Raw genomic sequence first — 25250 nt, forward strand, 5'->3', positions numbered from 1 at the left:
GGGGACCCTTTCTGGCCTGCTGAGGGAAAACTTGCTTCAGGGCCGAGAAATTGTTTGCAGGCAGATGATGAGATGTGTCAGCTTTGGTTTGTCAATGCCCGTGTCCAGAGGGAGCAGTATGGGATTTGTTTCCCCTTTGCACAGTCCAGAGCCGATGACACCACGCAGAGACAAAATGGGCCCTGGCAGCGCGAATTCCCTCCATCAGTTTGTGTCACTGGGCTGGTTCCTGCTGCTCTCTGATGTCTGAGACAGCAATAAATCACATTTGACCGAGCCAGTCAACGTGCTGATTTGCAAACATGAAGTTACATCTAATAAAGGAATGCACTCCAGATTTTTGGGAGAGCAGACGTTGGATTAACCCGGAGTGGTACAAATTGCAGCTGCAAGGAGTGAACTGGAGCTTTGCCACTTGAAAGTTCAGAGTAGACTTTATGTATGCAAAAGTAATTAAAACTCAATTTAGTGCTGTTTGCAGGAGACACTTCAAGTGTGTTTGGCAGAGAAATCACGTCCCTCTGTAATCTCAAGGTGTTTCCAAGCTTGTCATTTTCCCATTTGTCACCTTTGATTTTAAATAAGAGCTCGTGCTGCCAAGCAATCTTTGCTCTGGCACTCATCCCCCAGCAAGCCTCCTGAGAATAACTAATGATTCCTACCTGGATATTCCCAGAGGATGGCACCCAATATCCTGTAAAGGGTCCAAACGCCCTCCCAGCCCTGTCTGTGGAGGAGAGAGAACATTGCTGTGCTCGTGCAGTGCAGGGAGCCCCTGGCAGGCTGATCTCCAGCCCTGAGGATATTTATTCCAGAAATGCTGCTTGCTCCTGCTCCAGCCTTTCCTTGCCCCAGTGCACTTCTCCATGTTCACGTTCCCTCCCATGCCCTGTGGCTGAGAAATCCTCAGCCACCTGGGCTGGTGGGAGGTGTCCCTGCCCATGGCAGGGGTGGCACTGGATGGGCTTTAAGGTCCCTGTGATTCCATGATCCGTGTCGTTCCAGCCCTGGTTTGTTGCCCAGACCTGTGCCCCGGCTCCTCAAGTGATGGTTTTGATTACAAACAAGTAGCTCCTGCATGATAAATTGTCCTTTTCTCTCTGTCAGAATCAAGACTTCATTTTACACATTTAGTTTCACTCACTTTCTTCCTGCTTTTTATCCTTTGAAACAAGTGGTGTCCTAAAGTTCAAAGCACATGTGTTTTCCCCAAATTATGAATTCCTTAATGTTCTCCTGTCCCCAGATGTCACCTGCCATCTGCAGCAAGGTTGTGCCCCCGTGGCCTTCAGGGAGGCTCAGCTCCCCGTTTAATCCGTCCCATCTTCCATCCTTTCCCTGTTCCTCCGTGAACTCTGGATTTGTAGGGCTGTGCTTCTGTTCTGGGGAAGGAAACAACCTGTGTGAGCTCAAAAACTCTGGCAAGAGATTAATTTGTGGTATGAACAGAGTGAATTTGGGCAAAGCAGGAGCAAAATGAGTCAGACAAACGCGAGCCCTTATTTTGTAGGTGTCCTGCCCAGGTTTGTCAGGAAGCCTGGAGCCTCCAGCCCTTTGAGGGTCTCTCAGGAGGCAGTGGTTTGGTTGCTATTGGCACTTTTTTCATATTCCCGGTTTCCTTCTTGATTGTTCTGGATGGTTTATGGCACGCTTGCCCTGTTTTATGAAATCTGAGCTCTTTTCCCCCTCTCCTTCCAACAGTCAAAAAGCTGTAAACTGTCCGTCCTTCACTCACAGGGTGTTTTTGAGGCCTTCAGTCAGAGTTCTGGGTCTTGCCAGTGCGAAGCAGAGCAAACATCAGGGTGAAAGAACGAAATGAGAGCCATTGTGGCCCCTGGGAGGCTGCACTAGAGACAGCTGCCAGCACTGAAAGCTGCTCCCTCCCTTCCGTATTCCCGGCATTCCCGGGGCAGCAGCTGAACATCCCCTTCCCTGGGGGCTGGTGTGGCCACTGTGGTGCCTCATCTGGCTTCCCAGTTTAGGAGCTAAGGAACAGGAGCTGTTCCCTGGGCTTTGGAGCTGGTGGGGATCTCAGCAGAGCTCCTCTTGGTGCAGGATGATTTGTGCTGAGCAGCACAGCATCTGCTTTCAGAAGAAATTGCTTCCCTTGGTGCCTTCGGGGAGAAAGAGCAGAGTGAAAGTCTGAAGTGGCCATTTTATCAGTAGCACTTGGCTGTCAGAAGCAGCGGCAGGTTTTATTGACCAGCCCTTCCTGTGTCTGTTCAAGAAATGAAAACAGCGGAACGCTGCTGGTTCTGTGCAGCAAACCCAGGTTCTGTTCAGGAAACCCAGCTCATTGCAGCTGGCAGGTGAGAACACCGAGCTGCTCAAGACTTTTCTGACTCATTTCACTGGGAATTTTGCCTGTTGGCTCAGGCTGTGGGCTGAGCTTCCCTGCCAGCTGCCGGGAACGTGGCAGGGGCACAGTTCAGTCCCATCCCAGGTATTTATTTAGCAGCAAAGCGTGGAAAATAGGGGGGAGAGAAGCTGTGCTTTGTGAATGTGAGACCTGCAATTGTGAATGCAGAATCCCAGTCCCTTGGCATCCGGAGCACCGAGAGATGAGGTGCCACGTTTCCAAAGGCAGGGACAATGGAAATAGCCAGGATGCTGTAGGTGCCCCAGTGCTGAGGGTGGAAAGTGGCCTTTAAAAGCATTGTGGCCCTGCAGCACCTGAGTGAATCCAGCTACAATGGAGCCCAGCATCCCTCTGTGCTCTGCTCTGGCAGCTGAGGAAAAATGGTGGTTTTTCCAGATTCAAAGCACTCTTGCAATTTGCAGTGGGGGTTTTTTTAAACGACTTAAACCTTGGTGAAAGGTGCATTTGGTTATTTTTTCCTCCCTCTCGTTACTGTGAAAACTTGCCGAATTTGGAGAAGGGATAAACGTGTCGGGGCTCACAGTCCCCACCTGCACATGGGCTGGGAAGGAGCAGGGGGTGCTGTGGATCCTGCTGGGGCACTGAAACTGCAGCGTGCTGGGAAGCTGGGAAAGGGGTGGGCACTGGGACAGGGGAGGGAGGGAGTCTGTAGGAGCTGCTGGGTGGGCTCAGCTGCAAGGTTTGGCTGCAAACCCCTTGGTTGAGCTCAAGAGCAGCTGTAAATGTGGGGTTTGGGACATCCCAGCAGAGCAGATTGTAGGTGCACATCTCCTGACTTGGGCAGGGAATGCTCCTGTTGGGAATCCTCCTGCCTTCCAGAGCAGGGCAGGAGTGGGAGAGCATCACTTGAGCTTTAACCCCTTGGTTTCCATTTCTCCTCTTTCCTCCCCCTGAAGATTTACTGTTTTCTTTGCTTGGCCTGTGCTTGTGGGGAACTCATGGAGCTGTGAAGAACAAAGCAGGAAAACCCTGGAAAAAATAAGTTTTCCAGAGGAGGAGACAGTGAACAGCATGGAAAGCCAAAGCTTAGAGCTGCTGGCTGCTCCCGTTTCCAGGGTGGGTTCCAGCAAGGCTGAGCCCAGCTCCTGTGAAAAGCTTGGCTTTAATCAACTTCCCCATTTGCTGAGCTCAAACTGCGAGTCCTCAAGGTGCTGAACCTGCCCAGGTCAGGTTGGAGCACCCTGGGATAGTGGGAGGTGTCCCTGCCCATGGCAGCGTGGGACTGGCTGCTCCTTTCCATCCCAAACCATTCCATGAGTGTGTGATTAAAGCCCTTGGCACTGTGGGATGGGATGGGATGGGAACTCAGGCTCCATCTCAGGGGGGGTTTTTGAAATACATTCACTCCTGCTCAGGATCCACAGAGATAATTCCCAAAGAAAACTTGGTGCAGATCATTATTCCTGTGCTTTCGGAGCAGAGCTTGAACAGCATCCAAGAAATGGAGCTGCAGTCCAAGTGTGAAACAGCATGGAAATAAAATATTGAATAGTCACTGGTGAATTGTGCACGGAATGCAGGGAATCCCCCTCCCACCACTGCTGGCATTTTGGAGCTGTGGGATGCAATTTCTGTCCTGTCAATACACCAGTTCATGTCGAACCCTGCTTCTCTATTTCCGGACTTTTCACTAGAAGTGCTTCTATTTTTAGACCTGGCATGGGAGTGGGATGAGTAATTAGTGTCCTCCTGGGAAAACCAGCTTCCCACCCCCCCAAGAGTTCAGGGTCTGAAGAGGGAGCAGTAATGGGAATAATGCCACCAATGATTGCTCTGATCCACGTTTCAAAGGCATTGCTGGAATATACAACTGAAAATCAAGATTTAGGCTTTCCAGAGGTCTCCTGGATATAGAGGAATACAGGCCAGGAATGGCACTGCCCCATTCCTGATGAGTCTGGATGGCAGAAGGAACTTTGGTATTGAAACCTGCCACTATAGAAATGCACTCTGGCATCTTGGATGCCCTCTGGAATACTCCTGCAGGGAACCAAGGGGCTGGTTTGGGCTTGGGAGTCATGGAAGACTCAAGGTCCTTTCCCCTCTGTAAGCTGGGAGGGAGAGGGAGAGCTGGGATACAAATTCCACCCAGGCTGACAAGGTCCTTGAGTCAACTTAATCTGTTTTCTTCTGTGCCTAGGAAAGAGAAAATGCCCATTTAATTACTGGGAGTTAAAAATGATCCCTCTGATGGAGGGAGTCACCTCAGTGTGGTTTCCTTTCTGCTGGCAGTCACTGGAGGAGCAGTGCCTGCAGCTGGGGCAGAGGTGTTAGTTCTGTTTAACTGTGTGGGCTCCCGGTGCCAAAGCAGCAGTGCCCTGCTCCACACCCCCCCTCTGTGCCCCGGGGGTGTTGGACACGCAGATCCTGCTCTGGAGGATGTGCCTCAGCCAGCTGGGGCTTTAGGTGCTCAGTTATTGCTCTGTGCTCACCGGCACTCGGGGGGCTGGGACAGCAAAGCCCTGTCACTGCAGGGCCCTCAGGGAGGGTCAGGGGGTGTCAGGGGGTGTTCTGTCCACGGGAGGATGGAGAACAGGAGGCACTTGAGGGCAATGCACAGGACAGCCACCAAAATCCAGCTGCCACGACTGTCCCAAGTGCTCCATGCTCGAGGAGACACAGGGATTTTTATTTTATTTCATGCTCTATTTGAAAAATAACTTGCATTGTCCATCACGATGGAATAGTTTCTTACAGCTGACAGAAAAGTGCATTGTTTGGATGCCAGTTAAAGCTCCCCAAAATCAGCTCAGCCAGGAATTAAATAACAGTGCTGAATGTGGGGTTTTGGAGAAATGCAGCATTTGCCAGTTTTCCTGCCTGGAGCACCCCCTGCATCGTTCAGTGTTTGTCTGGTGGAGATGCCAAGGCAAAAGGGTTCGGTGGTGATCAAAGCCACAGGCTGGGATCCTAAAGAGCCACGTGCTGGAAAATTCCAATGGGGCTGAATATTTCAGGCATGATTGGAAAATAAGACTTTACACTCCATGCGAATGACAATACTGCTTCAGGGATACAGGGCTACCAGGACTCCTGGAAAAGGGGGGAAAGTGCTCCCCAAAGTGATGAGATCCCCAAGTGGCTGTCATCCTGTGTCCCAGCCCTGTCCTGGCTCACGAGGCATTCCAACTGTCAGTGGCTTTTGGGGTTTGCCATGAAACACAAACTACATTGAATCTGGGCAGTCTGTGCTTTGCCAAGTGTCTCCTGAAGCTCCCAATTTCCTGCTTAACTCTGGAGCTGCTGCTGGAGGCACAGAGGTGACAGTGGGTGGGATAATTGCATTCCAGTCTAAATAACTTCTTCCTTTGGAAGCTGATCCCCTCTTCTCTAAGGGAAATTACTTTGGCTTTGTGTTTTTTGGGAGCATCGTTTTATCCATTCCTGCCAGTTCTCCCCCACAGTTTTGTGCAGGGGAATCTCCTCAGTGCTCTTGAAATGAGTGTCTGAGTTTCCTCCGCTGTGTTTGCTGTGTTCTGGGGCAGTGGCTGATGCAGAAGTGGCACCATCCCCTGTGCCACGTGGTGCTTTCCAGCTCCAGTCTCCATCGCTCCTCGAGCTAAAAGAGAGGGAAAATCTTTCCCTGGAGAGGGGATTTGTTGTGGGGCTCTTTGCAGAAACATCCCCGTTTCAGCTCTGCTGAAAAACTCCCTTCTGTTAACAAATAAAGAAATGGATCCTTTCAACTCCCTGAGGAGCCTCTGAAGCGGGCGAGGCACCGTTCGAGGTTGATGTGGGACCTCCTTGAGATAAAGATGTATTTTGTGCTTCTTGTCATGGTGATGGTGAATAGCAAGAAAGGAATCATTTATACGAATAATTCGGGGAATCACTTTGAATGGGAATTTAGCCCATACAAGGAATGGAACTGGGGTTTACTGTGTGTCCTCTGCTGCATCCCTTGTTCTCTCCCTTCTCCTTGTTTTCAAACGTCCTTGGAAATTTAAAGGATTGGTCACTCCCAACCCCCAGGATGGTCCTGAGCTCCTTTCTTCCCATTCAGCCCTTGCTTTTCAATCCCCCTCCCAGGTGTCTGGGTAAGCTGATAAATGAGATGTTCAGGAAGGGAAGGTCCAGGGAGATGGGAATTAAATGATGGCCAGGGATCAGAGCCATTTCCTTTTGATAACAGCCTGTTTTTCATGGATGAGTGTTCCCAGGGATTAGTTTCTCAGTGAAAATGAGCAAAATTACTCCATAGTTTTCATGTGGGGTGTTAAAGACCTAACTCTTTGTCCTTTTTGAGCACAAAAATCGGGGGAAATTTCAGCTGGAAGTGCAAAATGCGAAACTTTGGGCTTCGTGCTCTGGCTCTCCTCACTGTACAGATGCTCCCCTAAAAAACCCTCTCGTGTTGAAATCTTCTCCAGGCAACGCTTGGTTTGAAGCTTTTCAATTCCTTTTCCAGGTGGTTTCACTCCCAGGACTGGAAGGGACCTGGAAGCCCACCCATGGCACCCCCTGTGTCACACCTTCTGCTGTCCCAGGCCAGCCTGGCCTGAGGCAAAGATATATATTTATAAACTAAGTCTGGAACTTCCTTTCCCTTCTAAAATGGTCTTTTTTTTCTCTTTCTGACAGATGGGAAGGTCGAGGTGACGAAGGAAGGAGTGAAGCTGTGCACCATGGGGCCTGGCAAGGTTTTTGGGGAGCTGGCCATCCTCTACAATTGCACCCGGACCGCTACCGTCAAAAGTAAGAGCCTGTGGGATGTTCGTTGGGATTTTGTCATGCCTGGAGCTGTTTTGATTTGTTTACTCATCAAAGATGGGGGTTTAGTGTGGGATTTAGCCCCTGGGAGCAGGGAGAAGGTGCAGGGGAAGTGCTTCCCTGGATTTGGCCACTCAGTTTTGCTCCCCCAGGTTGATTTCCCTCGTGCAGAGCAGCTCATCCCGTAGTTTTCCTTACAGTTCCTGCTGAATCTCATGGTACTTGTGGCTTTGTTGCTCAGAAGAGCATTTCTGACCTCGTAAGTCTTCAGGGGAAACTCAGTAAGTCGAGCTTAGTATCTGTGCAGGATAAATTTTCCCCACTAAGCTGACTAAAATAAATCCGGAAAAAACCAGCCCTGGATGCCACTTGACCCCCTGCTCTAGACTCTTCAGCACTTCTGCTGCAATCTGGTTTCTTTTATGAATGTCCTGGGCAAAGGCTGGAGTTGCACAATTAGGGAGAGGAAAATAAATCACAGAAATACAACATAAATACATTTCCCTCTAAATTCAGATGAACAGTTGAGATTTGGGGTGTTTGATACCACAGTCCTCCCTGATCTCGAGGGACCAGAGTTTATGGTGGTGTCTTAAGCAGAGAGGTTTTATAGGAGGTGATAAATAGTTGTGTGGTTTTAAGATGCTGTAGGGGAGAAGTTAGAAGGGTACAGATGGAGTAGAATAATACAAAGACAGACAAGTCCCAGAATAATGAGGCCTGGGAATGAATCCCTGTCCAGAAAAAGGCCTTTTACAAACGCCTCATTTTGCTTCCAAAAGAGAAAGGACAAGAACGAGCGGGCAGAACTGACAGAAGAGGAGAAGAGAACTGGAGTGTTGTGTGAGGCACTGAGCTGTGCCAAGCCCTGTGTCCCTGGCTCAGCTGGGGCAGGAGTAAGGTCAGCACTGCAGCCCCCTCAGAGCTGCTGCCCCAGGAAGGGGTGTCTGGGTGTGTTCCCCGCCGGTTCCTGCCATTAGAACTGTGCCTTCCTCTGCCAGCTTTGCAGTCTCATTCCCAAACCAGCAAGGGACTGTTAGGTCTCTCCTCTCCCATTACTGCTCGGGTGAGAGCCAGCTGTGGTTGCAATGGGCTTTACATCCTCTCAGGTGACAGGGACCTGAGTGAGCCGAGGTCAGAGGTGCTCAGACCCTTCGGGACACAGGACTGACCGCAGTGGTCACAAACAGCTCCTGTGCCTGTGCTGTGGCTCAGTGACAAATCAGTGCCAGGAGCGTGTGGAGAGGCAAAGCCCAGTGCACATCCCATTACAGCCCGTGGGGACTCTGACCATGCTGGGCTTGTCTCGGCACACACCGAGTGCTGGTGACGGTGGTGGGAAGGGCCCCGTCCCCATGGGGTCAGGATGTGTTGGGGCATCGCCCAGCTCTCACTCAGAGAAACACCTGGGGCTTCCCTGTTTTGTGGACATAGATCCCCATTCCCTCTGGAGCACCGGGAGTGGGTGCTGGTGTGGCTGCTGGGCCTGCCAGGGGTTCCTCAGCAGGACCCTGAGTGTTCCTGTCTGGGCGGTGGATCTGCAGGTATCCTGAGTGAAGGGTGGATTTACGGGGTGTGGAGCCCAGCACCGCACGAGGGCCGGGATGATGTGGCAGCTGAGTGACACCTCTGGCTGTAACTCATTTCTCTGTGTACCCTGGCGCTGGCTTTGTAAATAATGAAGATTTTAGTGTCACTGTGTTTAGTCTACACGGGCTCTTCAGCTGCTGCTCGCTCTGGAGGAGCAACTCGAAGGCATAAATCACCAGGGGAAGGGCTTTGGCTTTTCCATGTGATTTAGGAGACATTAAAATGTAATCACTGTGATCTGACTCCTGTCTCATAAGGACCTCTTTAAGAAGGCAATCCAAGCCTGCCCTGAGAGAACCATCAGAATGTTTTGTCACTGTTATTGCTGCCTTAAAGAAAAGCAGGATGGGGGCTGAGCAGGGCCTGGGAAGGAAGAGCAGCCAAAGCCTTGGTGTTGAGGAGCACTGAGGAAGGCAGGGACACATCTCACAGCTCGTGACCTTCTGCTAAGACAACTCGATGATTTTTGACATCTGGTTTCTGTCTGTTGTTGTTCTGCAGCATTTGCTTTTGGTTTCCAGCTATTACAGAAAGAATAATAGTTGGTTTTGGGTTTTGGTTTGTCTTTTTTTTTCTTCTGGTGGCTACTGGTCAATCTGTCCCCAGCGTGTCACTGCCCAGGCTCTCTGAATCACTGCAGTTCCAGTGCACACCCAGGGAAATCCAAAGCAGCAGCTCATTCCTTTCTCTGTCTGCACTGATTATCCCGAGCGCTCACATGCCTGCATGCAAACCTTGATGCAATTGAAAGGCTTTCCTCCCTGGCTCCAACAAATAATTTAATCCAGTGCATGAGAGCAAGGAACACTCCACTCATCAGGGATAAACTGTGGCACACAGGGTAATGTGGTGGGAACATGGGGAAGAAGGAACCAGGAGAGGTCAGGTAAAAAAAAAGCTAAAAAAGACAAAAATACCCCCAGTTGAATTCAGGCTGAGTAAAAAAGCTTTCATTTGCTAATAGAAAAGATGTTTTTATTGTGCAGTAGCTCTCGTTCCTCTTGGATAGTGTGTGGAGCAGAGCTCAGCAGGATTTCTGCAGGTGGTTTTGGACAGTGCTGATTTTGTGGAAGGAGTGGATTCTTCCTCCTCCAAGGATGTTGTGGTTATTCCAGGGGCAGCTTTAGCACCTGAAATGGATTCTCCTGGGGGCAAAATCCCGACAGAACTTCCCCCAGGCTGCCCTTTGCAGGGAGTTCCCCACTCAGCAGCAATGAGTGCTCTGAGGAGGACTGGGAGCAGGAAGGGAAGCACAGGCTGAAGCTGCTCAACTCTGCACTCTGTAAATCTCTTTTCTGGCCCTCAAAAGCCCGTTTGTCAAGCTGCCCCTCTTGCCAGCAGTGCCAGTTGTACAAAACTCCATGTGGCACAGTGGGATTGAGGCAGGAGTTCAGCACTTCCTCGCCAGGCTTGGAGGAGTTTGAATTTTCCTCTGCTGTTGTGGTTGTTTTTTTGTTTTAGAGTTCTATGCACTGGTAGTTACAGCCCCAGAAATTACAGAGCTTCCCAAGGAGCTTGGTGAAATGGGTTATTTGCAAGGGAAAACAAGGCACCAAGCAGCTGCCAATGGAAGCTGCAGAGCCTCATTAAAAGCCCTGGAGGAGGATGCTGGCTTTGTGTGTCTCCTCAAACAATCCCAGGAACCAGAGCAAAGTGTGCTCAGATCTTCCACCCCTTGGAGGGAAGGTTGTCCTTACGTATTCAGCATCTGATTAAAACCTCTGTGCTGTCACTTCAGGACAGCCAGGCTGGCCAGGCAGAGATGGTGAACCTGGAGTGCCTTGGGAGGGGATAAAAGGATGTATCCCTGGAGAAAGTCATTCCAGCCCTCCCTGCCACTGTGCTTTAATCTGACCTTTATGGGTTTGGCCAGGCAATGCCACCAAATGGGGTGGGATTGTTCCTCCAAGGGCATGATAATGAGCAAATGATGGTGAGGACGATGGACAGGAAGGTTTTTTCCTCCTCTTGTTGTTGAGGAGACAGGAGCACCTGCAGGATGGCATCTCTGGGCTCAGGAGGGACCAGCACGGCTCCTGACCGAAAGGTTAATGGAGAGGCACTCTGATCCAAGGGAAAATAGTCTGGGATGGCAAAAGCACCAGGAAAAATTCATCCTGGGCTCGGTAGGAGCCCAAAATGTTGCCAGGCCTGTGGGATAAGTCAGAGCTGGGGAGGGGAACGGGAGGGGGGGGGGAAGGGAAATAAGGAAATATTTGGGGATGTTTTGATACTTGATTGGGTTATTAGTTGTTTGTTAATAGGAAGAGTGTGGTGTAGACAGAATGACCCACCCTGTGGTTGGGTTTGAGTATCAAAATGGTGTTTAAAGTGGTTTCCTTCTAAAATCCATTGATTTTTTTTTGTTTGTTTTTAAACTTAATGCAGTTCCAGCACCTCCGGATCTGAGTCCCCTCATTGCTTGTGAGAGCTATGGCAGCTTTGGGGTTATTCCTTATCCTGACTGACAGGAGGGTTTGATCCTCATCCCTTCAGGAGTTTGAGGAATGTCCATTGAAATGCATCCAGTTCAGGCTTTGTCTGGGAAATGCTGGGAAGAAAATGTTGGAAAAGACATCTCACATGGATGTTTCTCCTCCCAGGCAGCTGCAGGTGAACCAGTAAAGATAACAAGAGTATTAACCAAGCACAAGGACCAAGAGGAAAACTCTGGGCACTGGGACAAAGCTAATCCAGAATCAATTTAGTAGGAAAACAAAAAATAGGGAAAAAGGTAGAAAAAACCCATCCCCAATTCCAGTGAAATGAGGCACAGAAAACTGCAACAATTTCCACCCTGAAAACTAAGCAAATAAACCCAAAGAAAAGAGAGAAGTGAGGGGTTTTTGATTAAAAGGCCTAATGAAGGACTGTGAGAGACTGGTGGAGCTGAATTGTGTGTGGTACAGCAGAAGAGTGGTTGTCACCAGGCAGGGGAAATGAAGCACTCGGGTTGTTTGGAAAGAATTCTGTTGATATTTTTCCTGTTGGTTTAGTTGCAGCGTCGAATGAGCTGAGAAACCAGCCCTGGTAAACACAGTTAGAAGCAAATGTTGACTTTCTCTGTGCAGCCCTTGAAGAGTTAATTAATATTTACAGCAGCTGTCAGCTAATGAGTTCATAAGAGCTTCCCTTTCACCCCCTTCTAGAGGTGCCACTGAAATGTTGCTGATTTATGAAATATGGCCCCAGCAGTGATAAATGAGGGGCCTGAACTTTGCAAAGGATACTAAACCTTTGCTGTGAGCAGAGTTTGAGAAACCAGAGGATAAAAGGGAAGTATTTGTCACTGACAGGCATTTATGGGCTCGATGACACGTGGGCTTTGCTCAGAGTAGAACACAACTCCCTACCCAGGCTCTGCTTTTGCCTCACCTCCTCAGTCAGTTCCTTCTCTAGACCTTTTGCTGCCACTGCCTGGGGACAGAAAGCTGCTTGGTACCAAGACAGACCCCCAACTGCTCCATCTGTGGTTCAGAACCAAAGCAACCCCACCCTCTGTTCTCTAAAGCCTCTTCAGACGAGGGGACCCCCCTGTGCTGCTTTTCCTGCTGCTGTAACAGCAGAGTTTGCACTGAGTATCTTCCCTGGGTAGCTCAGGCTCCCTTTCTGAGTCCCACTGGATTCATTTCAAGATTCCATTATCCCTTTCTGTGCTGGAGGAGTTGAGCTTCTCTATATTTGAAGTCCATCACTTCCAATAAACTTTCGTTAAGGTAATCAGAAACAATCTGCCGACAAGAAGCTCCCGTGTTCCCAGGCAGTAAATGGCAGCAGTTCCTGTTGCTTGGAGCCAGGATGGAGCAGCACCATCTCCACTGCCTTTGTCCCCTTGGCCCGGGCTGATCCTGCTGCCAGGACACTCCCAGGGGGAGAGGAGCGGGCAGCACGTGTGGGATTACCGGGGAGGGGACGGGGAGCAGGCTATTTGGGATGGCAGGAGGGCCTGGGGAGTTTGTTGTGGCTGCCAGAGCTGCGGGGAGGTGCTGCTGGGTGTAGGTGGCTCGCTGGGAACGCGCTCCCCGCTCTCCTTTGGGGGGCCCGGCTATTTTGGGAGCAGGAGGTGTTGGTGGAGCAGATGGCTGTGCCATGTGCTGTGTTACAGCCTGGTGGAGCTTGTACTGCATGCGTGGCAAAACAAAGCAGAGGGGGAAAACATGTCTGTCCTGCTGCACTGCTGCCTTTGCTGCTGGGGCATCCCTGCTTTGCACCCTCTCCATTTGGGAATCACCAATTCACGGCAAACTCAGTGTCCTCCTTGGTTTGAGGGCTGACCCTCTTCTCAGCCTTTCCCAAAGCATTCAGCTGATTCTCCTAATCGAGGAGTACAATCCCCTCAGAATGGAACCTGCAACCACTGAGCACATGGAACTCCTGGGAGCTCCATGGAAAATTTCTTTTGATTAATATTTCTTTTGATTATTAAGTATACAGTGCGAAAGGCCAGGGATTCATTTATGTAAATAACACTGACAGAGCATTCCAATACATTGGAATCCTGGTGCTGTGTCCTGCAGGAGTGAAGGTCCCTGGAAGGGTTTTAGGGGCACTGATGTGACTCCACGTGCCAGGGCTCCATCTCCTGTCAGGGTGTGCTGCCAGGGTGAAGCTCCAGCCTAAGGGCACAGCAGCAGCCCTGCAGCTGCAGGTGTTTTGCAGACAATTCCTGTGCTGATGAAAGGAAATCTATTCCTTCTGTAGCGTTCAGAGCCCCATCTTTATTGCTGACCCTCTGGCCATGCCTGGACTGCCTTTGCACTTCCACAGAGCAGCTGTTGGGTGTCCTGGTTTCATGGCTGGGCTTTGAACAGGGATTTCTTACACGGCCAGGCATTGCAGGGGAACTGCAGGGAGGTGTCTACAGGGCAGCTGGAGGTGTGCAGGGCAGCTGGAGGGGTGTGGGGCACATGGAGGGGTGTGCAGGGCAGATGGAGCTGTGTGGGGCACATGGAGCTGCGTGGGGCAGATGGAGGGATTTGGGGCAGCTGGAGGGGTGTGGGGCACATGGAGCTGTGTGGGGCACATGGAGCTGTGTGGGGCAGCTGGAGCTGTGTGGGGCAGCTGGAGCTGTGTGGGGCAGCTGGAGCTGTGTGGGGCACATGGAGCTGTGTGGGGCACATGGAGCTGTGTGGGGCAGCTGGAGCTGTGTGGGGCAGCTGGAGGGATTTGGGGCAGCTGGAGGGGCGTGGGGCACATGGAGCTGTGTGGGGCACATGGAGCTGTCCAGCAGCCCGGCTGCTGAGCCCGGCTCTGTGTCACTGCTGTCTCCCCTGGCACAGCTGAGGCCGTTCCCTCTCCTCCTGTCCCTTGTCAGGGATTGCAGAGCCAGAAGGTCCCCCCTGAGCCTCCTTTTCTCCAGGCTGAGCCCCCCCAGCTCCCTAATAAAGCCCAACTCAAGTTTGGGATGGGGTAGAAAAGGCTGTAATTTACTTGCACTTATCAGCTCTAAAGGTTCCTGGCAAAGATGGATTTCATATTATTTAAGTGCCAGTGTTTAAAAGCACTTGGATACCAAGTAAATTGACAAAACAGCAGATAGGCTTTTTAATTAAAAATAAAACAACAAACAGGGCACCAAACAAGTTCTCTGTATTGCACGTTTGAAAAACTCATTATACTCCATGAATTGCATCTTCTCTGGCAATGGGCTCGGAACAGGAGTGTTTTATTTATCTTTAGGCTGCAGTAAAACCCACCCAGACAATGGAATCTTGACAGCTGGAGTCACTCCTCTGAAGTTATTTGTAAGAACCTTTACTTGTGAATATCAAAGTCAGCAGTGTTTGAAATGGGTTTGGTGAAGCTTTGCCCTTTTCAGCCTCTGCCTGCAGCCCAGTCTGAGGAAATGAGATTTAAATAGTGTCTTGTTTTTAATTAACTGCAGGAATGAGGAGTGTGGGAAGAGGCTCAGCCAGATTTTGTTAGTCCTTTGGTTTCTCAGGGCTCTGTAAACAGCAGAAAGTGCAGATGCCACTGTAAAACTGTCTTCTCTTTTCCTCTGACACCTCCTGGACACCCTGAAGTGGTTTTTTGATGGGAATTGAGTTGAACTCCAGACATTTGGAGCCAGCTGAGCAGCTCAGATAGCTCTGAACGCTCAGTGCAGAGATCTGAGCAGGGCAAAAGCCTCGCTGGCTTTGGAGAACTCAAATTGTCTTTATTTCTTGGGTTTCAGCTCTCGGGTTACTCTGCCTGCCTTACCTGCAGTAGAGGCCAGGAACAGGGACTGATTAAACACCCACAGCGTGCCCAGCTCAGGGCCTGTCTTTGTACACTCAGATTTAATTTCAAGGGCAAGGGGAGAATTTCTTTGTGGTGGAGTGTCAGTGCTGAAGCCCTTGGGACTTTGCCAACGTTTGGTGCCCTTGTCCAGATCCTCAGTAACACCAGGGGCTCTCACAGGAGCGCTTTGAGCAGCACCCAAAAGGCCACGGACAGGAAATGTGGCTGTTGGGAGAGGACCATGATCCTAATGCCTTCCAGCAGGAGAAAGGGAAATCAGGGAGCCAAATGGCAGAGAGTGCTCCATGGACTCATGCTGGGAACTCAGCAGGATGCCCAGAGCTTCGTGGCTGGGCTCATCCTTCAAGGAGATGGGAAGGAGGAGCACTGGTGGGATGAGGGACTGGTGTGGGGGGCAGGAACTGCCTGGGTGTGGGGTGAAGTGGCTGGACTTGGCATCCTTAGGGGTGAAAATGCCTCGTGGTGGGTGTGTGGATGTCACTGGCCCCATTCCAGAGGGGTGAGCCCTTGGCCAGACCCCTCTGGGTGCTGGCAGCACAGACAGGGCTCTCCCACCTTCCCAGCCCCCCTCCTTGGGAAGGCACACTCCCCGCTTCAGACCCCTTGGCATCTGATGAGATCCCGTGTCCTCTGCTTGGGGAGGCTCTTGAACCACTTCAGAGCGGGTTTTGTTCCTGGCATTTGTTCCCCCGTGCTTTTGTGATCCTGCAGCGTTTCCCGACACTCCTGTGATCCTTGCGTCGCAAGACATCCCAAATATAGATTTATTGTTGTCAGATTCTCGCTGCAGAAGAGCAAAACTGGCTTTGTTCTGTGCTGTTGTAACATCCCTGCTCAGGGACATCTGACAGGAGTTGTTATCAAAGCCTGGCACAAACACAAACAGTGCCGTGGGTGCTGAGCAGGAGCCGCAGCACATCAGTCTGGGGGCCTGAGGAGGAGCAGAATGTCCCCCAGACCCCACACACCCTCCTGGACAGGCTCATTAGAGCCTAGTGGGAACTGCAGGAAAAGTGGAGTTGGAATCACGGAATCCCAGAGTGGTTTCAGTTGGATGGGAGATCATCTTCAGGTCGTCCTAATCACAGAACCATAAAATAGTCTGGGTTGGAAGGGACCTTCCAGCTCATCTCATCCCACCCCCCTGCCCTGGTCCACTAGACCAGGTTGGTCCAAGCCCCGTCCAAATAATGCAAAGGTGGAACTGGGGAAAGAGGAGGAAAGGGGGGAATTTAGGAATATTCAGCTGCTGTGGGGAGCAGTTGAAGGCTGCTGTGCTTTGCATGTGAAGGAGACTGAGGTGGTGTATCCAAGATGCCCAGACACCTCTGAGTGATCCTGGGCTCCTCTTGGTTGGAAAGGACCCCAACAGTCCTTGTCCAACCGCCCTCTAAAGAGGCTCTGCCAGGGCAGCTTTGTGCAGATACATCCTGAAATCCTGAGGGGGGAAATCCTTCACTCTCTGTGCCCTCTTGGACACCCTCTCGGGCTCCAAGTTTTCCTTCAGGTCCCACCTGAGCCTCTCAGACTCTGAGCGCTGTCCCTGGTTGGGGAAGCTGGGCAGCAGCACTTGCCAGGAGGAGCTGGGGGCCAGGGATCCAGGATTTGTGGGAGCAGAGCTCAGGGAGATGCAGCAGTGTCTGCCTCCCGTTATTCCAGTGCACACCTCTGTGTCCAGGGACAGGGGAGTGGCACTGGGGAGTATCTGGGTTAAATAGTAACTCTCCCTAAGATGCTGAACCCCCCCTTTGGGTTATTTTGAACCCAAACAGGCAGCTGGATAAACACTTGTGCTGGCAGGAGGTGGAAGGAGCGCATGGGAATGGGGAGTGGGAGAGAGGGGAGCGTGGGCTGGATTGCTCGGGCTGGTGCTGGCAAGCAGTGAAAGGTCCATAAATCATCTTCATTCTGTCTTATGACTTTTGGGGGAGATGTAACAGGTTTTAAAGTGCTCTCCTGCTTCGGACTTGGAGCTGTTTGGCAGCTGGGCCGGCGTGTGTGGGGACAGCAGGGGACCTGCAGAGCTCATTCCCAGTTATGCCACCTTTCAGAGAGGATGCCATTTCCTCCTGTTGGAGGGGAAATGAATACCCCTGGAGTGGAGCACAGAGTTCAAGAATGAGCTGAGACTTCTGCTTTGCTCTGGAAAGGTGGTTTGGGATAAGCCCTCCTGTCCTTTAGCACAGGTGTCCATAAAACTGGGATAATACAGCTTGCAACGTCATTGCCTGAGACTGTGAACTTCCTGGGCGAGGGCTGGAGTACCCTCAGTCAGCACTGATCCTGTGCAAGGTGTCATCATTTGTGTGTGATTGCTGATGGCAGTGTGTTAGTGAACAAAGCTGGGGCTGCCCCTGCATCCCTGCAAGTGTCCAGGCCAGGCTGGCAGGGATAGGGGCAGGTGTCCCTGCCCATAGACAGTTTTAAGGTCCCTTCCAACCCAAACCAGTCTGTGATTCTATGAAAAGTCTTGTGATGTGACACTGAATCTCGTTAAAATGTTCTTTTTGGGCACAGGGCAATTGTAATTCCATCCTATAATTGAGTCACTGACAAATTAAGATCTTTCATTAGCTATTGTCATCTTCATTTACTTCATTTACAAGAGAAGTGTTTTTAACCTGCCTGGATTTCCCCTGGAAAGTGTGGACTCTGAGGCATTAACAAATTTCACTGGCAATAGTAGATTATCCAATTAGATTGTAATTAGGAAGTTTTACCTGTCCCATAGGATTTGCACTTCCATGTCCTCTTAATAACGAGCTCATTAAATGAAGTTTCTAAAGATACATTTTCAAAATGAAGAGGTTTAAATCTAGAGAGGACAAATTGCTTCAAGGTTGGTTTGGATTTTTTTTTATTATTATTTTTGTGGGTTTGTTTGTTTGTGTTTTCTTGGCCATTCAAATATTTGGAAAAGCTTTCTGATATTTGTTTAATCACTGGTGGGTTTTGAATTGTTGCCTGACAAACACTGTAATAAGGAGCAGTTTGTCACGGATTTGCTGAATGGAAGAGAGGGAAACATTTGCAGCCCCCAAGGGTCTCTGTGGTTGAGGAGCTGCAGGCAGTGCTGGTCCTGTCATACCCACCCTCCCTTCAGCAGCTCCAGCCCCTCATCCAAGCCATGTCCCGCAGTCCATGGAGCACCACACACATCCGGCTGTCACTGCAGTTCCCATCTGCTCAGCTCCACGCTTTGGAAAAGGTGGCGTTTGGGCAGGTAAAGGGTAATGCTGTGACAAGGACCTGTCTGGGGCACCTTTGGCTCTAATCTGCCTGTGATGGGGAGTTATTTCTCAGCTCCTCCGACTTCTTTTCCACCCAATATTTGTCAAGTTGCATATCATATTCCTCCAAAAGGAGAGGCATTAACCTTTATTAACCCCTGCAGAGCCTGCAGCTGCTTGAAGGCTGAGGGGATAATTAAACCCACATCTCAGGGTGAGTTCACTGCTCCTCAAAGTCCATTAGTTTTTATGACAGTGACGAATTTCACTGAAGTACTAATTAGTTTTTCTCACTGTATGGAAAACCATGATGTGAATCACTGCTGTAAATTCAATCTTTCCGAGTCCAAAGACATCCACACTCATCAATAATCCTGGAGATATTTTCATGTCCTTAGAGATCTATGTTTGTGGGAATTCTGAGTGGCAGGGCTTGGGATGGATTAATCTTTCCTGCTGAAGGTGATCCTGACTGCTTCTTAAATGTTGGTGCCTTGAGTAACAAGGGTGTTATTTCCAGGTGGAGCTGTAGGAAAAGGTCCAGAGGGAAAGGCTAGTGCAGGTTCTGTGGTGCATGCACAGCACAGGGTTATTTCCACTCCCTGCATCCACACTGTGTGGATGCTGGCACTGGAGGGCAGCTGTGGGAGCTGCTGAGCTCACCACAATTTTCCAAGGGGGATTTTTTCTCCCCAAAAGTTGTATTTTCTCTCACCCACCTACAGCCCCCTCCCTGTGTGATGGCTGTGCTGTGCTCTGGGGCTCTGGGCACTTCGGGAATGTCCCTGGAGCACAGGATGGGAGTTATTCCAGAGTGTGGGGCAGTGGTTCCTGAGTGCACAGCCCAGGGGACTGACCTTAGGGACAGGATTGCCGTGCAAAGAACAGGTTTTCCTCAAGCTAAAGTTCAACCAGGTCCCTGTAGAATAATGAAATGAGATTGTAAAACTACAATGCAATTCCAGGTTCTGTTTATCAGTGAAAATAATTCATTGCTGATAAAGTCCATGAGATTGTGTCTCTTGGCAAACAGGGAATCCACCCATGGTCCTGTTTTAAAACTTGTGCTGAGATTATTTTACCTTTCATGCTGAGAAATTTATCTTTGTGGTGAGAGAGTTGGGATTGTTCAGATGGAGAGGAGAAGCTTTGGGGTGACCCAGTTGTGGCCTTGCAGGACCTGAAGGGGACATCAGGAAAGATGGAGAGAGACCATTGACAAGGGATGGAGGGACAGGACACAGGGAATGGCTTCAAACTGCCAGAGGGCAGGGTTAGATGGGATATTGGGAAGGAATCCTTCCCTGTGAGGGTGGGCAGGCCCTGGCACAGGGTGCCCAGAGAAGCTGTGGCTGCCCCTGGAGCCCTGGGAGTGTCCCAGGCCAGGCTGGACGGGGCTTGGAGCAGCCTGGGCTGGTGGAAGGTGTCCCTGCCCATGGCAGGGGGTGGGATGGGATGATCCTTAATGTCCTTTCTCACTCAGAGCACTCTATGGATTCCATGATTTATACAGGGTTTTGCTTATGCAGTTCTTTGTTTTTTTAAATGTTTTTCTTTTCCAATCTCAATTCCTTCTCTTAACTCTCTGAAAATCCTCTCTTTATCAAATGGACATTTCAGTGGGCTCAGAATTGTCTGGTCACAAAGTCAAGGCTCCCAATTCCCATGCAAATAGTTTATTTTGTTCTTTAAACTGCAGTTTACACACAGTGGCCTGTGAATGTTTATTTACACTGGAAAAGCAACAAGTAGAGAGAAAGGAGCTGGAATCTCAGAGGCTTCCCTGAAACACTGTGGTGGAGATTTCACAGTAGATTTGGTTAAACCCATTTTTTCCCATTCAGTTTGTCACTAATCACTGCTTTCACTAATTACTTTTTTCTCTTCAATAGCTGCTTGAAACAGCTCCACAAAAGCCAATTTGTTGTGTTCATAATGCAAAATATGCCACGACCAATTACACGGCACGAGCACCAGATATTTAAAATGTGATCAATCACGGGAACACAGACACAATTTGTCTCCCTGACTGCACATGGAAATTAATCCACAGTTTTCCTGGGATTGTTTTATGGCTGTGCCAGCTTCCTGTACTGCGGCAGCATTTACTGGTACACAAATCTGATTGCCCCTGCCAGAGGGCAGGGATAGATGGGCTGGTGGGAAGAGATTGTTCCCTGGGAACAGACTGCCCAGGGAAGCTGTGGCTGCCCCTGGAGCCCTGGAAGTGTCCAAGGCCAGGCAGGGATGCACTGGGTGGTCTTCAAGGTCCCTTCCAACCCAAACCATTCTGTGATTCCCAGTGTGCTTGTGCCCCATGTTGGGAGCGATGGGAAGGGTGGAACAGGAGTGCTGAGGAGCTCAGGGTGCCAGTCCAAGGAGATTGTGGAGCTGCACAACTTCCCTGCCTTAGTTTGCTTCACGGTTCTGTCAGCACAGCCTTTCTTGGACAGAGCATCTGCAGGCCTGCAGCTGCTTCTCTGTGGGATGAAGGTCCATCTGTGGGCTATTTTCTTGCCTGTTCCTATCAGTTTTATCTGCTAGGGGTGTGTGGGAGCAGAGGGAACCGGGCCAGCTGGACCTGGAGTCACCAAAAGTCCAAGCAGATTCCCTCCTGAGAGCCAGGGAGCTGGGGAAAGAGCAGGGCAAGAGGCAGTTATTGGCTCTGGGAATGCAGCATCCTTTGGGCAGGGACTTCATGCTGCTCCAATTTCCACGGCAGGCAGGCAATGGGGGTTTGGATAAGTTGCTGCAATGCTGACAAATGAGTGGATGGACTGATAATTAATGAGCAGCTTTGACCTCCTTTTTGTCCCTAATTGGGCCCAGCTTATTTGGGGGAGAAGCAGGAAAGGAGCAGAGCCTCCTACCCTGACATGCTGTGGGTTTTTAGGGATTTGGTTGTGTTGTGTGGAGCTGTTTCACCAAGGAAACTATTAAGTCCCTCACAAACTGAATATTTGCAAATAATTCCAGCTTTACTGGCAGCTGGCTCTTCAAATCCCTTATGAAGCCGCAGAAATCTCATTTAGGATATTTAGCGTGTTATCATGTACAATCAGAGTGGGGTTGCACATAATAGAAACTGAAATGTGTAATCCCTTCTGCTGGGAGGAGAACAAACCCCAGAGCAGGCAAAACACAGAGCTGGGCTCCTCTGGCTGTGCTTCATCTCAAAGAACAAATGGAATTTGTGTTTTAGCAGAGAGCAATGGGCCTGGGCTGGGGGAGATCTTGGAGCTCCTCTGCTTCCATGGGCAGGAACACCTTCCCCCAGCCCAGGCTGCTCCAAGCCTTGTCCAACCTGGCCTCGAGTTTCTTCTCTTGGAAAGGAGGTGTAGGGGAGGCTGGAAAGCCTCCAGCAGCGTTTGGTCCTCTCTCCAGTTTCCAAACCCCAGTCCCCAGGTGCTGTGCCTTCCCACAGTGCTCCTGTTGCAGTGTGTCCCGCTGGGATGTGTGCCTTTGTCACCTCAGATGGGATGGGTGTTCTCCAGTCTTTGCCACAGAACTGCAGGGAACATTTCCCAGCTTTTCCCAGCTGAACTCTCCAAGTTCACTGCTCTGGAACAGAAATTCTCAGGATGGATTTCACAGTTATTTTTTAGAAAAATCAGCCTTGTGCCCTCTTGGAAGGCAGTGGAGAGGATGGGTCTTTGATTTCCTGTTTCCCATGATGGTAAAATATTTCCTTTTTTTAAAGGAAAGGGGAGTACAGTAGGAAAAGTGATACCTCTGTTTCTGGGCAAATCCCTCCGGGGTGCCATCCATCCCAGCGCCATGGACAGGCCTGGATGAGTCAATCCCTTACGTCAAAGATGGGCTGGAAAATGGAAAGGCAGCTTTGCCACAGGAATATCACCCTCAAAGGGAACGTCACAGTTTTCCTGGGAGGCAATAAATCCCAAAGAAAAAATGCAGGATGCACAGAGCAGAGTAAATGCACCACTGGTTTAGTACCTCTGTGCTGCCCTGGCGGTCGTTTCGAAGAGCAATATTAATAAATCAAGATTTGCAGCAGGAAATAACAAGCCTGGATTCGGGTTTTATTTGCAGTCGGGCCTTTGTTCAAGGAGCATTTGCAAAGAAATTGAATTTTGTTGTCGGGCTCGCACATCACATTTCATTGGTGGGGCTGGGCTGCAACAAGTGCCTCTCCTTCTCCTTCTCCTCCTTCTCCTCCTTCTCCTTCTCCTCCTCCTGTGAGAGCCCCAGGGCAGGGAGAGCCGGGAGAGGCTCCGTGACCAACTCCTTAACTCCTTCCTGCACCAACTTTGGGCAAGGGATGGAGGGACAGGACACAGGGAATGGCTCCCACTGCCAGAGCACAGGGTTAGATGGGATATTGGGAAGGAATTGTTCCCTGGGAGGGTGGGCAGGCCCTGGCACAGGGTGCCCAGAGAAGCTGTGGCTGCCCCTGGATCCCTGGGAGTGTCCAAGGCCAGGCTGGATCAGGCTGGGCTGGTGGAAGGTGTCCCTGCCCATGGGGGCGTGGCACTGGGTGAGCTTTGGGATCCCTCCCAACGCAGCCCATTCTATGAGTCTCTGTCACAACATAACTGGAATGTAACTATTTATTTTGTACCTGCTTATTCTCGCAACCATAACATTAAATCGAAAGAGAACTGATGGGAATTGTGGGATGGAAGAATTGGAGTGGGAAAAGCCCATCTCCTCTCCTCTTTTTGCTGGTTTGGAGCCTCTCCCTGTCACTGTCTCAGTCCCTGCTGACAGTAAATGTAATATCTGTGCTGTTCCCAGCGAAAATGGGATCATTCACAGGGAGGTCTGGAGACTCTTTTATTAGAAAGCCTATCCATGGGGAATGGGAGGACATGTCTATTTATATTATCCTCTGTTTTATCTGATCATTAAATGCTTTGTAACTCCATCTCCAGCCTCCTCAAGTGGCATCATAAAGTTAATTGGTTGCCTCTGGAAAAAGGCAGTGCTGAGGCCCCCAGGCTTTGGAGCTGGGAGCTCAAATGCAGTGGGAATGCACGAGGAATTTTGCTTTCCAGCCCCGAGCAGGCCCTGAAAGAGCGAGGTCTGTGCTGGGGACAGACACAGCACAGCACCCGAGGGCTGGCAGGGCACTGTGCTCAACACAGGTACAACAACTGCCACGGGGACACCCCTGGCGCTCCAGCTCTCCCTCTAGGAATGTGCTGGGACATCCCTGCCTTGCCTTGCCTTGCCTTGCCTTGCCTTGCCTTGCCTTGCCTTGCCTTGCCTTGGCAAGGACTGGTGGTGCTGATGAGCCTGGTGAGCACCCAGGAGTTGTGTGGACACACAGGGAAGGGTCTGTGCCCTGGGAAACAGCTGCTGGTTTCCCCTCCTGCTGTGGAATTCAGATGGTTATGGAAGATCCCCAGAGGGGAAGGCTGGGGTTGGACATCACTTCTTGGGGTCAGGTCTTTGGTGAGCTGAGCTGTGCTGCAGGGACGTGTCTGCTGGGAGCAAGAACGTGCAACCCTCCCCACATTAACTGCCAAGCTATTTCTTGTGTGAGTAGCCTGAATTAATCATTAAGCTAATCATTATTTCTTTGTTAAAAATGAGCATTTTTAATTAGATAATGAGGTGCCAGAGCGACTCATGGATTGCACATTTCCTGAGCTGGTGGAAAAGAAGGGAGCTTGTGGAAGGAGCGGTGCAGATGCTGTTAAAATGCCTCCATGGTGAACATTTTATTCTGATAGATTTGTAATTTATTTCCAGATGGCTTTTGAGCTTCTGGAACAGTTGCTGTGTGCTCTCATTTTCCCGTTTGATATCCTTGTTTTCCAATTCCTGGGAGCCCCACGAGTGAGGCAGAGCCCTCTCTCTGCTTCCAGGTCTCCCAGCTCTGCTCTGGCAGCAGAGGAATGGGGGAGATTACTGGATTAGCACTGAGGATGGGAAGAAATGAATTTTTCCTGAAAATGGGAGGGCTTTGACCTCAGGAACCCAGAAAATATCAGGGAGGCATAGTTCCCATGCCAGTGCCAAAGTCCCTGCCATCTCCATGGGATTGCCCATCAGCACTGTAGCACGACTGTTCTGAAACCTTCTGGGTTTGCAGTTGAAGGAGGGCTTTGCCAGGCTGCTCCCCCAGGTTTCCCAGGGCCCTGACTCCAGCAGGCATTCCCAATCCAGGCAGCTGCAGCACAAGGGTGCATGGGGCTGGGGCCTTTTCAGGTGGCATTTCTCTGTGTAGTTGCTCTTTTCCCCCCTCACTGCCTCAGTAGTGTTTTCCTGCCAGTCCTGCCCTCTTTAAAGAGCTCAGTTCCACTTCATGACATAACAGCAACCCCCGTGGGCCTCAGGCTTTGTTAATTTATGTGCTGAGTATAATGTGAGATCAAACCAAATTATCTGCTGCCCACCAGGGCTCTCCCAGTCCCGAGGCTGCTGCAGCACCAGTTTGGTGACCGTTCTCTTGCCCTGCCTTCACATCATCTCCAGCTCTAATTAGAAACAGAGTCTGTTAATTAAATATTTCCCCAGTGTTTAATTCGATATTTGTCCAGTGCCTGTCAGCAAACTGTGAACCTGCTCTGACAGAACTCGTGTTTTCCCACCCAGGCAGACGGGCTGGATCTCCCCAGGAAGCCTTGGGGTGTTTGTTTGGAGCCTCCTCCTGCTCTGGATGAGCGTGGCAGTGGTGGGGTTTGCAGGCACAGTCAGGGCTGGGGCTGGATCTCCCCAGGAAGCCTTGGGGTGTTTGTTTGGAGCCTCCTCCTGCTCTGGATGAGCGTGGCAGTGGTGGGGTTTGCAGGCACAGTCAGGGCTGGATCTCCCCAGGAAGCCTTGGGGTGTTTGTTTGGAGCCTCCTCCTGCTCTGGATGAGCGTGGCAGTGGTGGGGTTTGCAGGCACAGTCAGGGCTGGATCTCCCCAGGAAGCCTTGGGGTGTTTGTTTGGAGCCTCCTCCTGCTCTGGATGAGCGTGGCAGTGGTGGGGTTTGCAGGCACAGTCAGGGCTGGATCTCCCCAGGAAGCCTTGGGGTGTTTGTTTGGAGCCTCCTCCTGCTCTGGATGAGCGTGGCAGTGGTGGGGTTTGCAGGCACAGTCAGGGCTGGATCTCCCCAGGAAGCCTTGGGGTGTTTGTTTGGAGCCTC

The 25250-nt window shown here is 50.6% G+C and overlaps 1 protein-coding gene across 5 annotated transcripts in view; it reads left to right on the forward strand.

The window, feature by feature from the left end:
• The window catches only part of PRKG1 (protein kinase cGMP-dependent 1), a 266544-nt gene that overhangs the window by 126470 nt on the left and 114824 nt on the right, over positions 1-25250 (forward strand). For all 5 annotated transcript variants that reach the window (XM_027898759.1, XM_027898758.1, XM_027898760.1 and 2 more), the window contains one exon: positions 6962-7075. In XM_027898759.1, the coding sequence (XP_027754560.1) occupies positions 6962-7075 (114 nt within the window). The remainder of the gene's footprint in view (positions 1-6961; positions 7076-25250) is intronic.

This window comes from Empidonax traillii, unplaced genomic scaffold (genome assembly GCF_003031625.1).
Source record: "Empidonax traillii isolate 1590-97213 ecotype Southwest subspecies unplaced genomic scaffold, ASM303162v1 scaffold620:size424980, whole genome shotgun sequence".
NCBI lineage: Eukaryota > Metazoa > Chordata > Aves > Passeriformes > Tyrannidae > Empidonax > Empidonax traillii.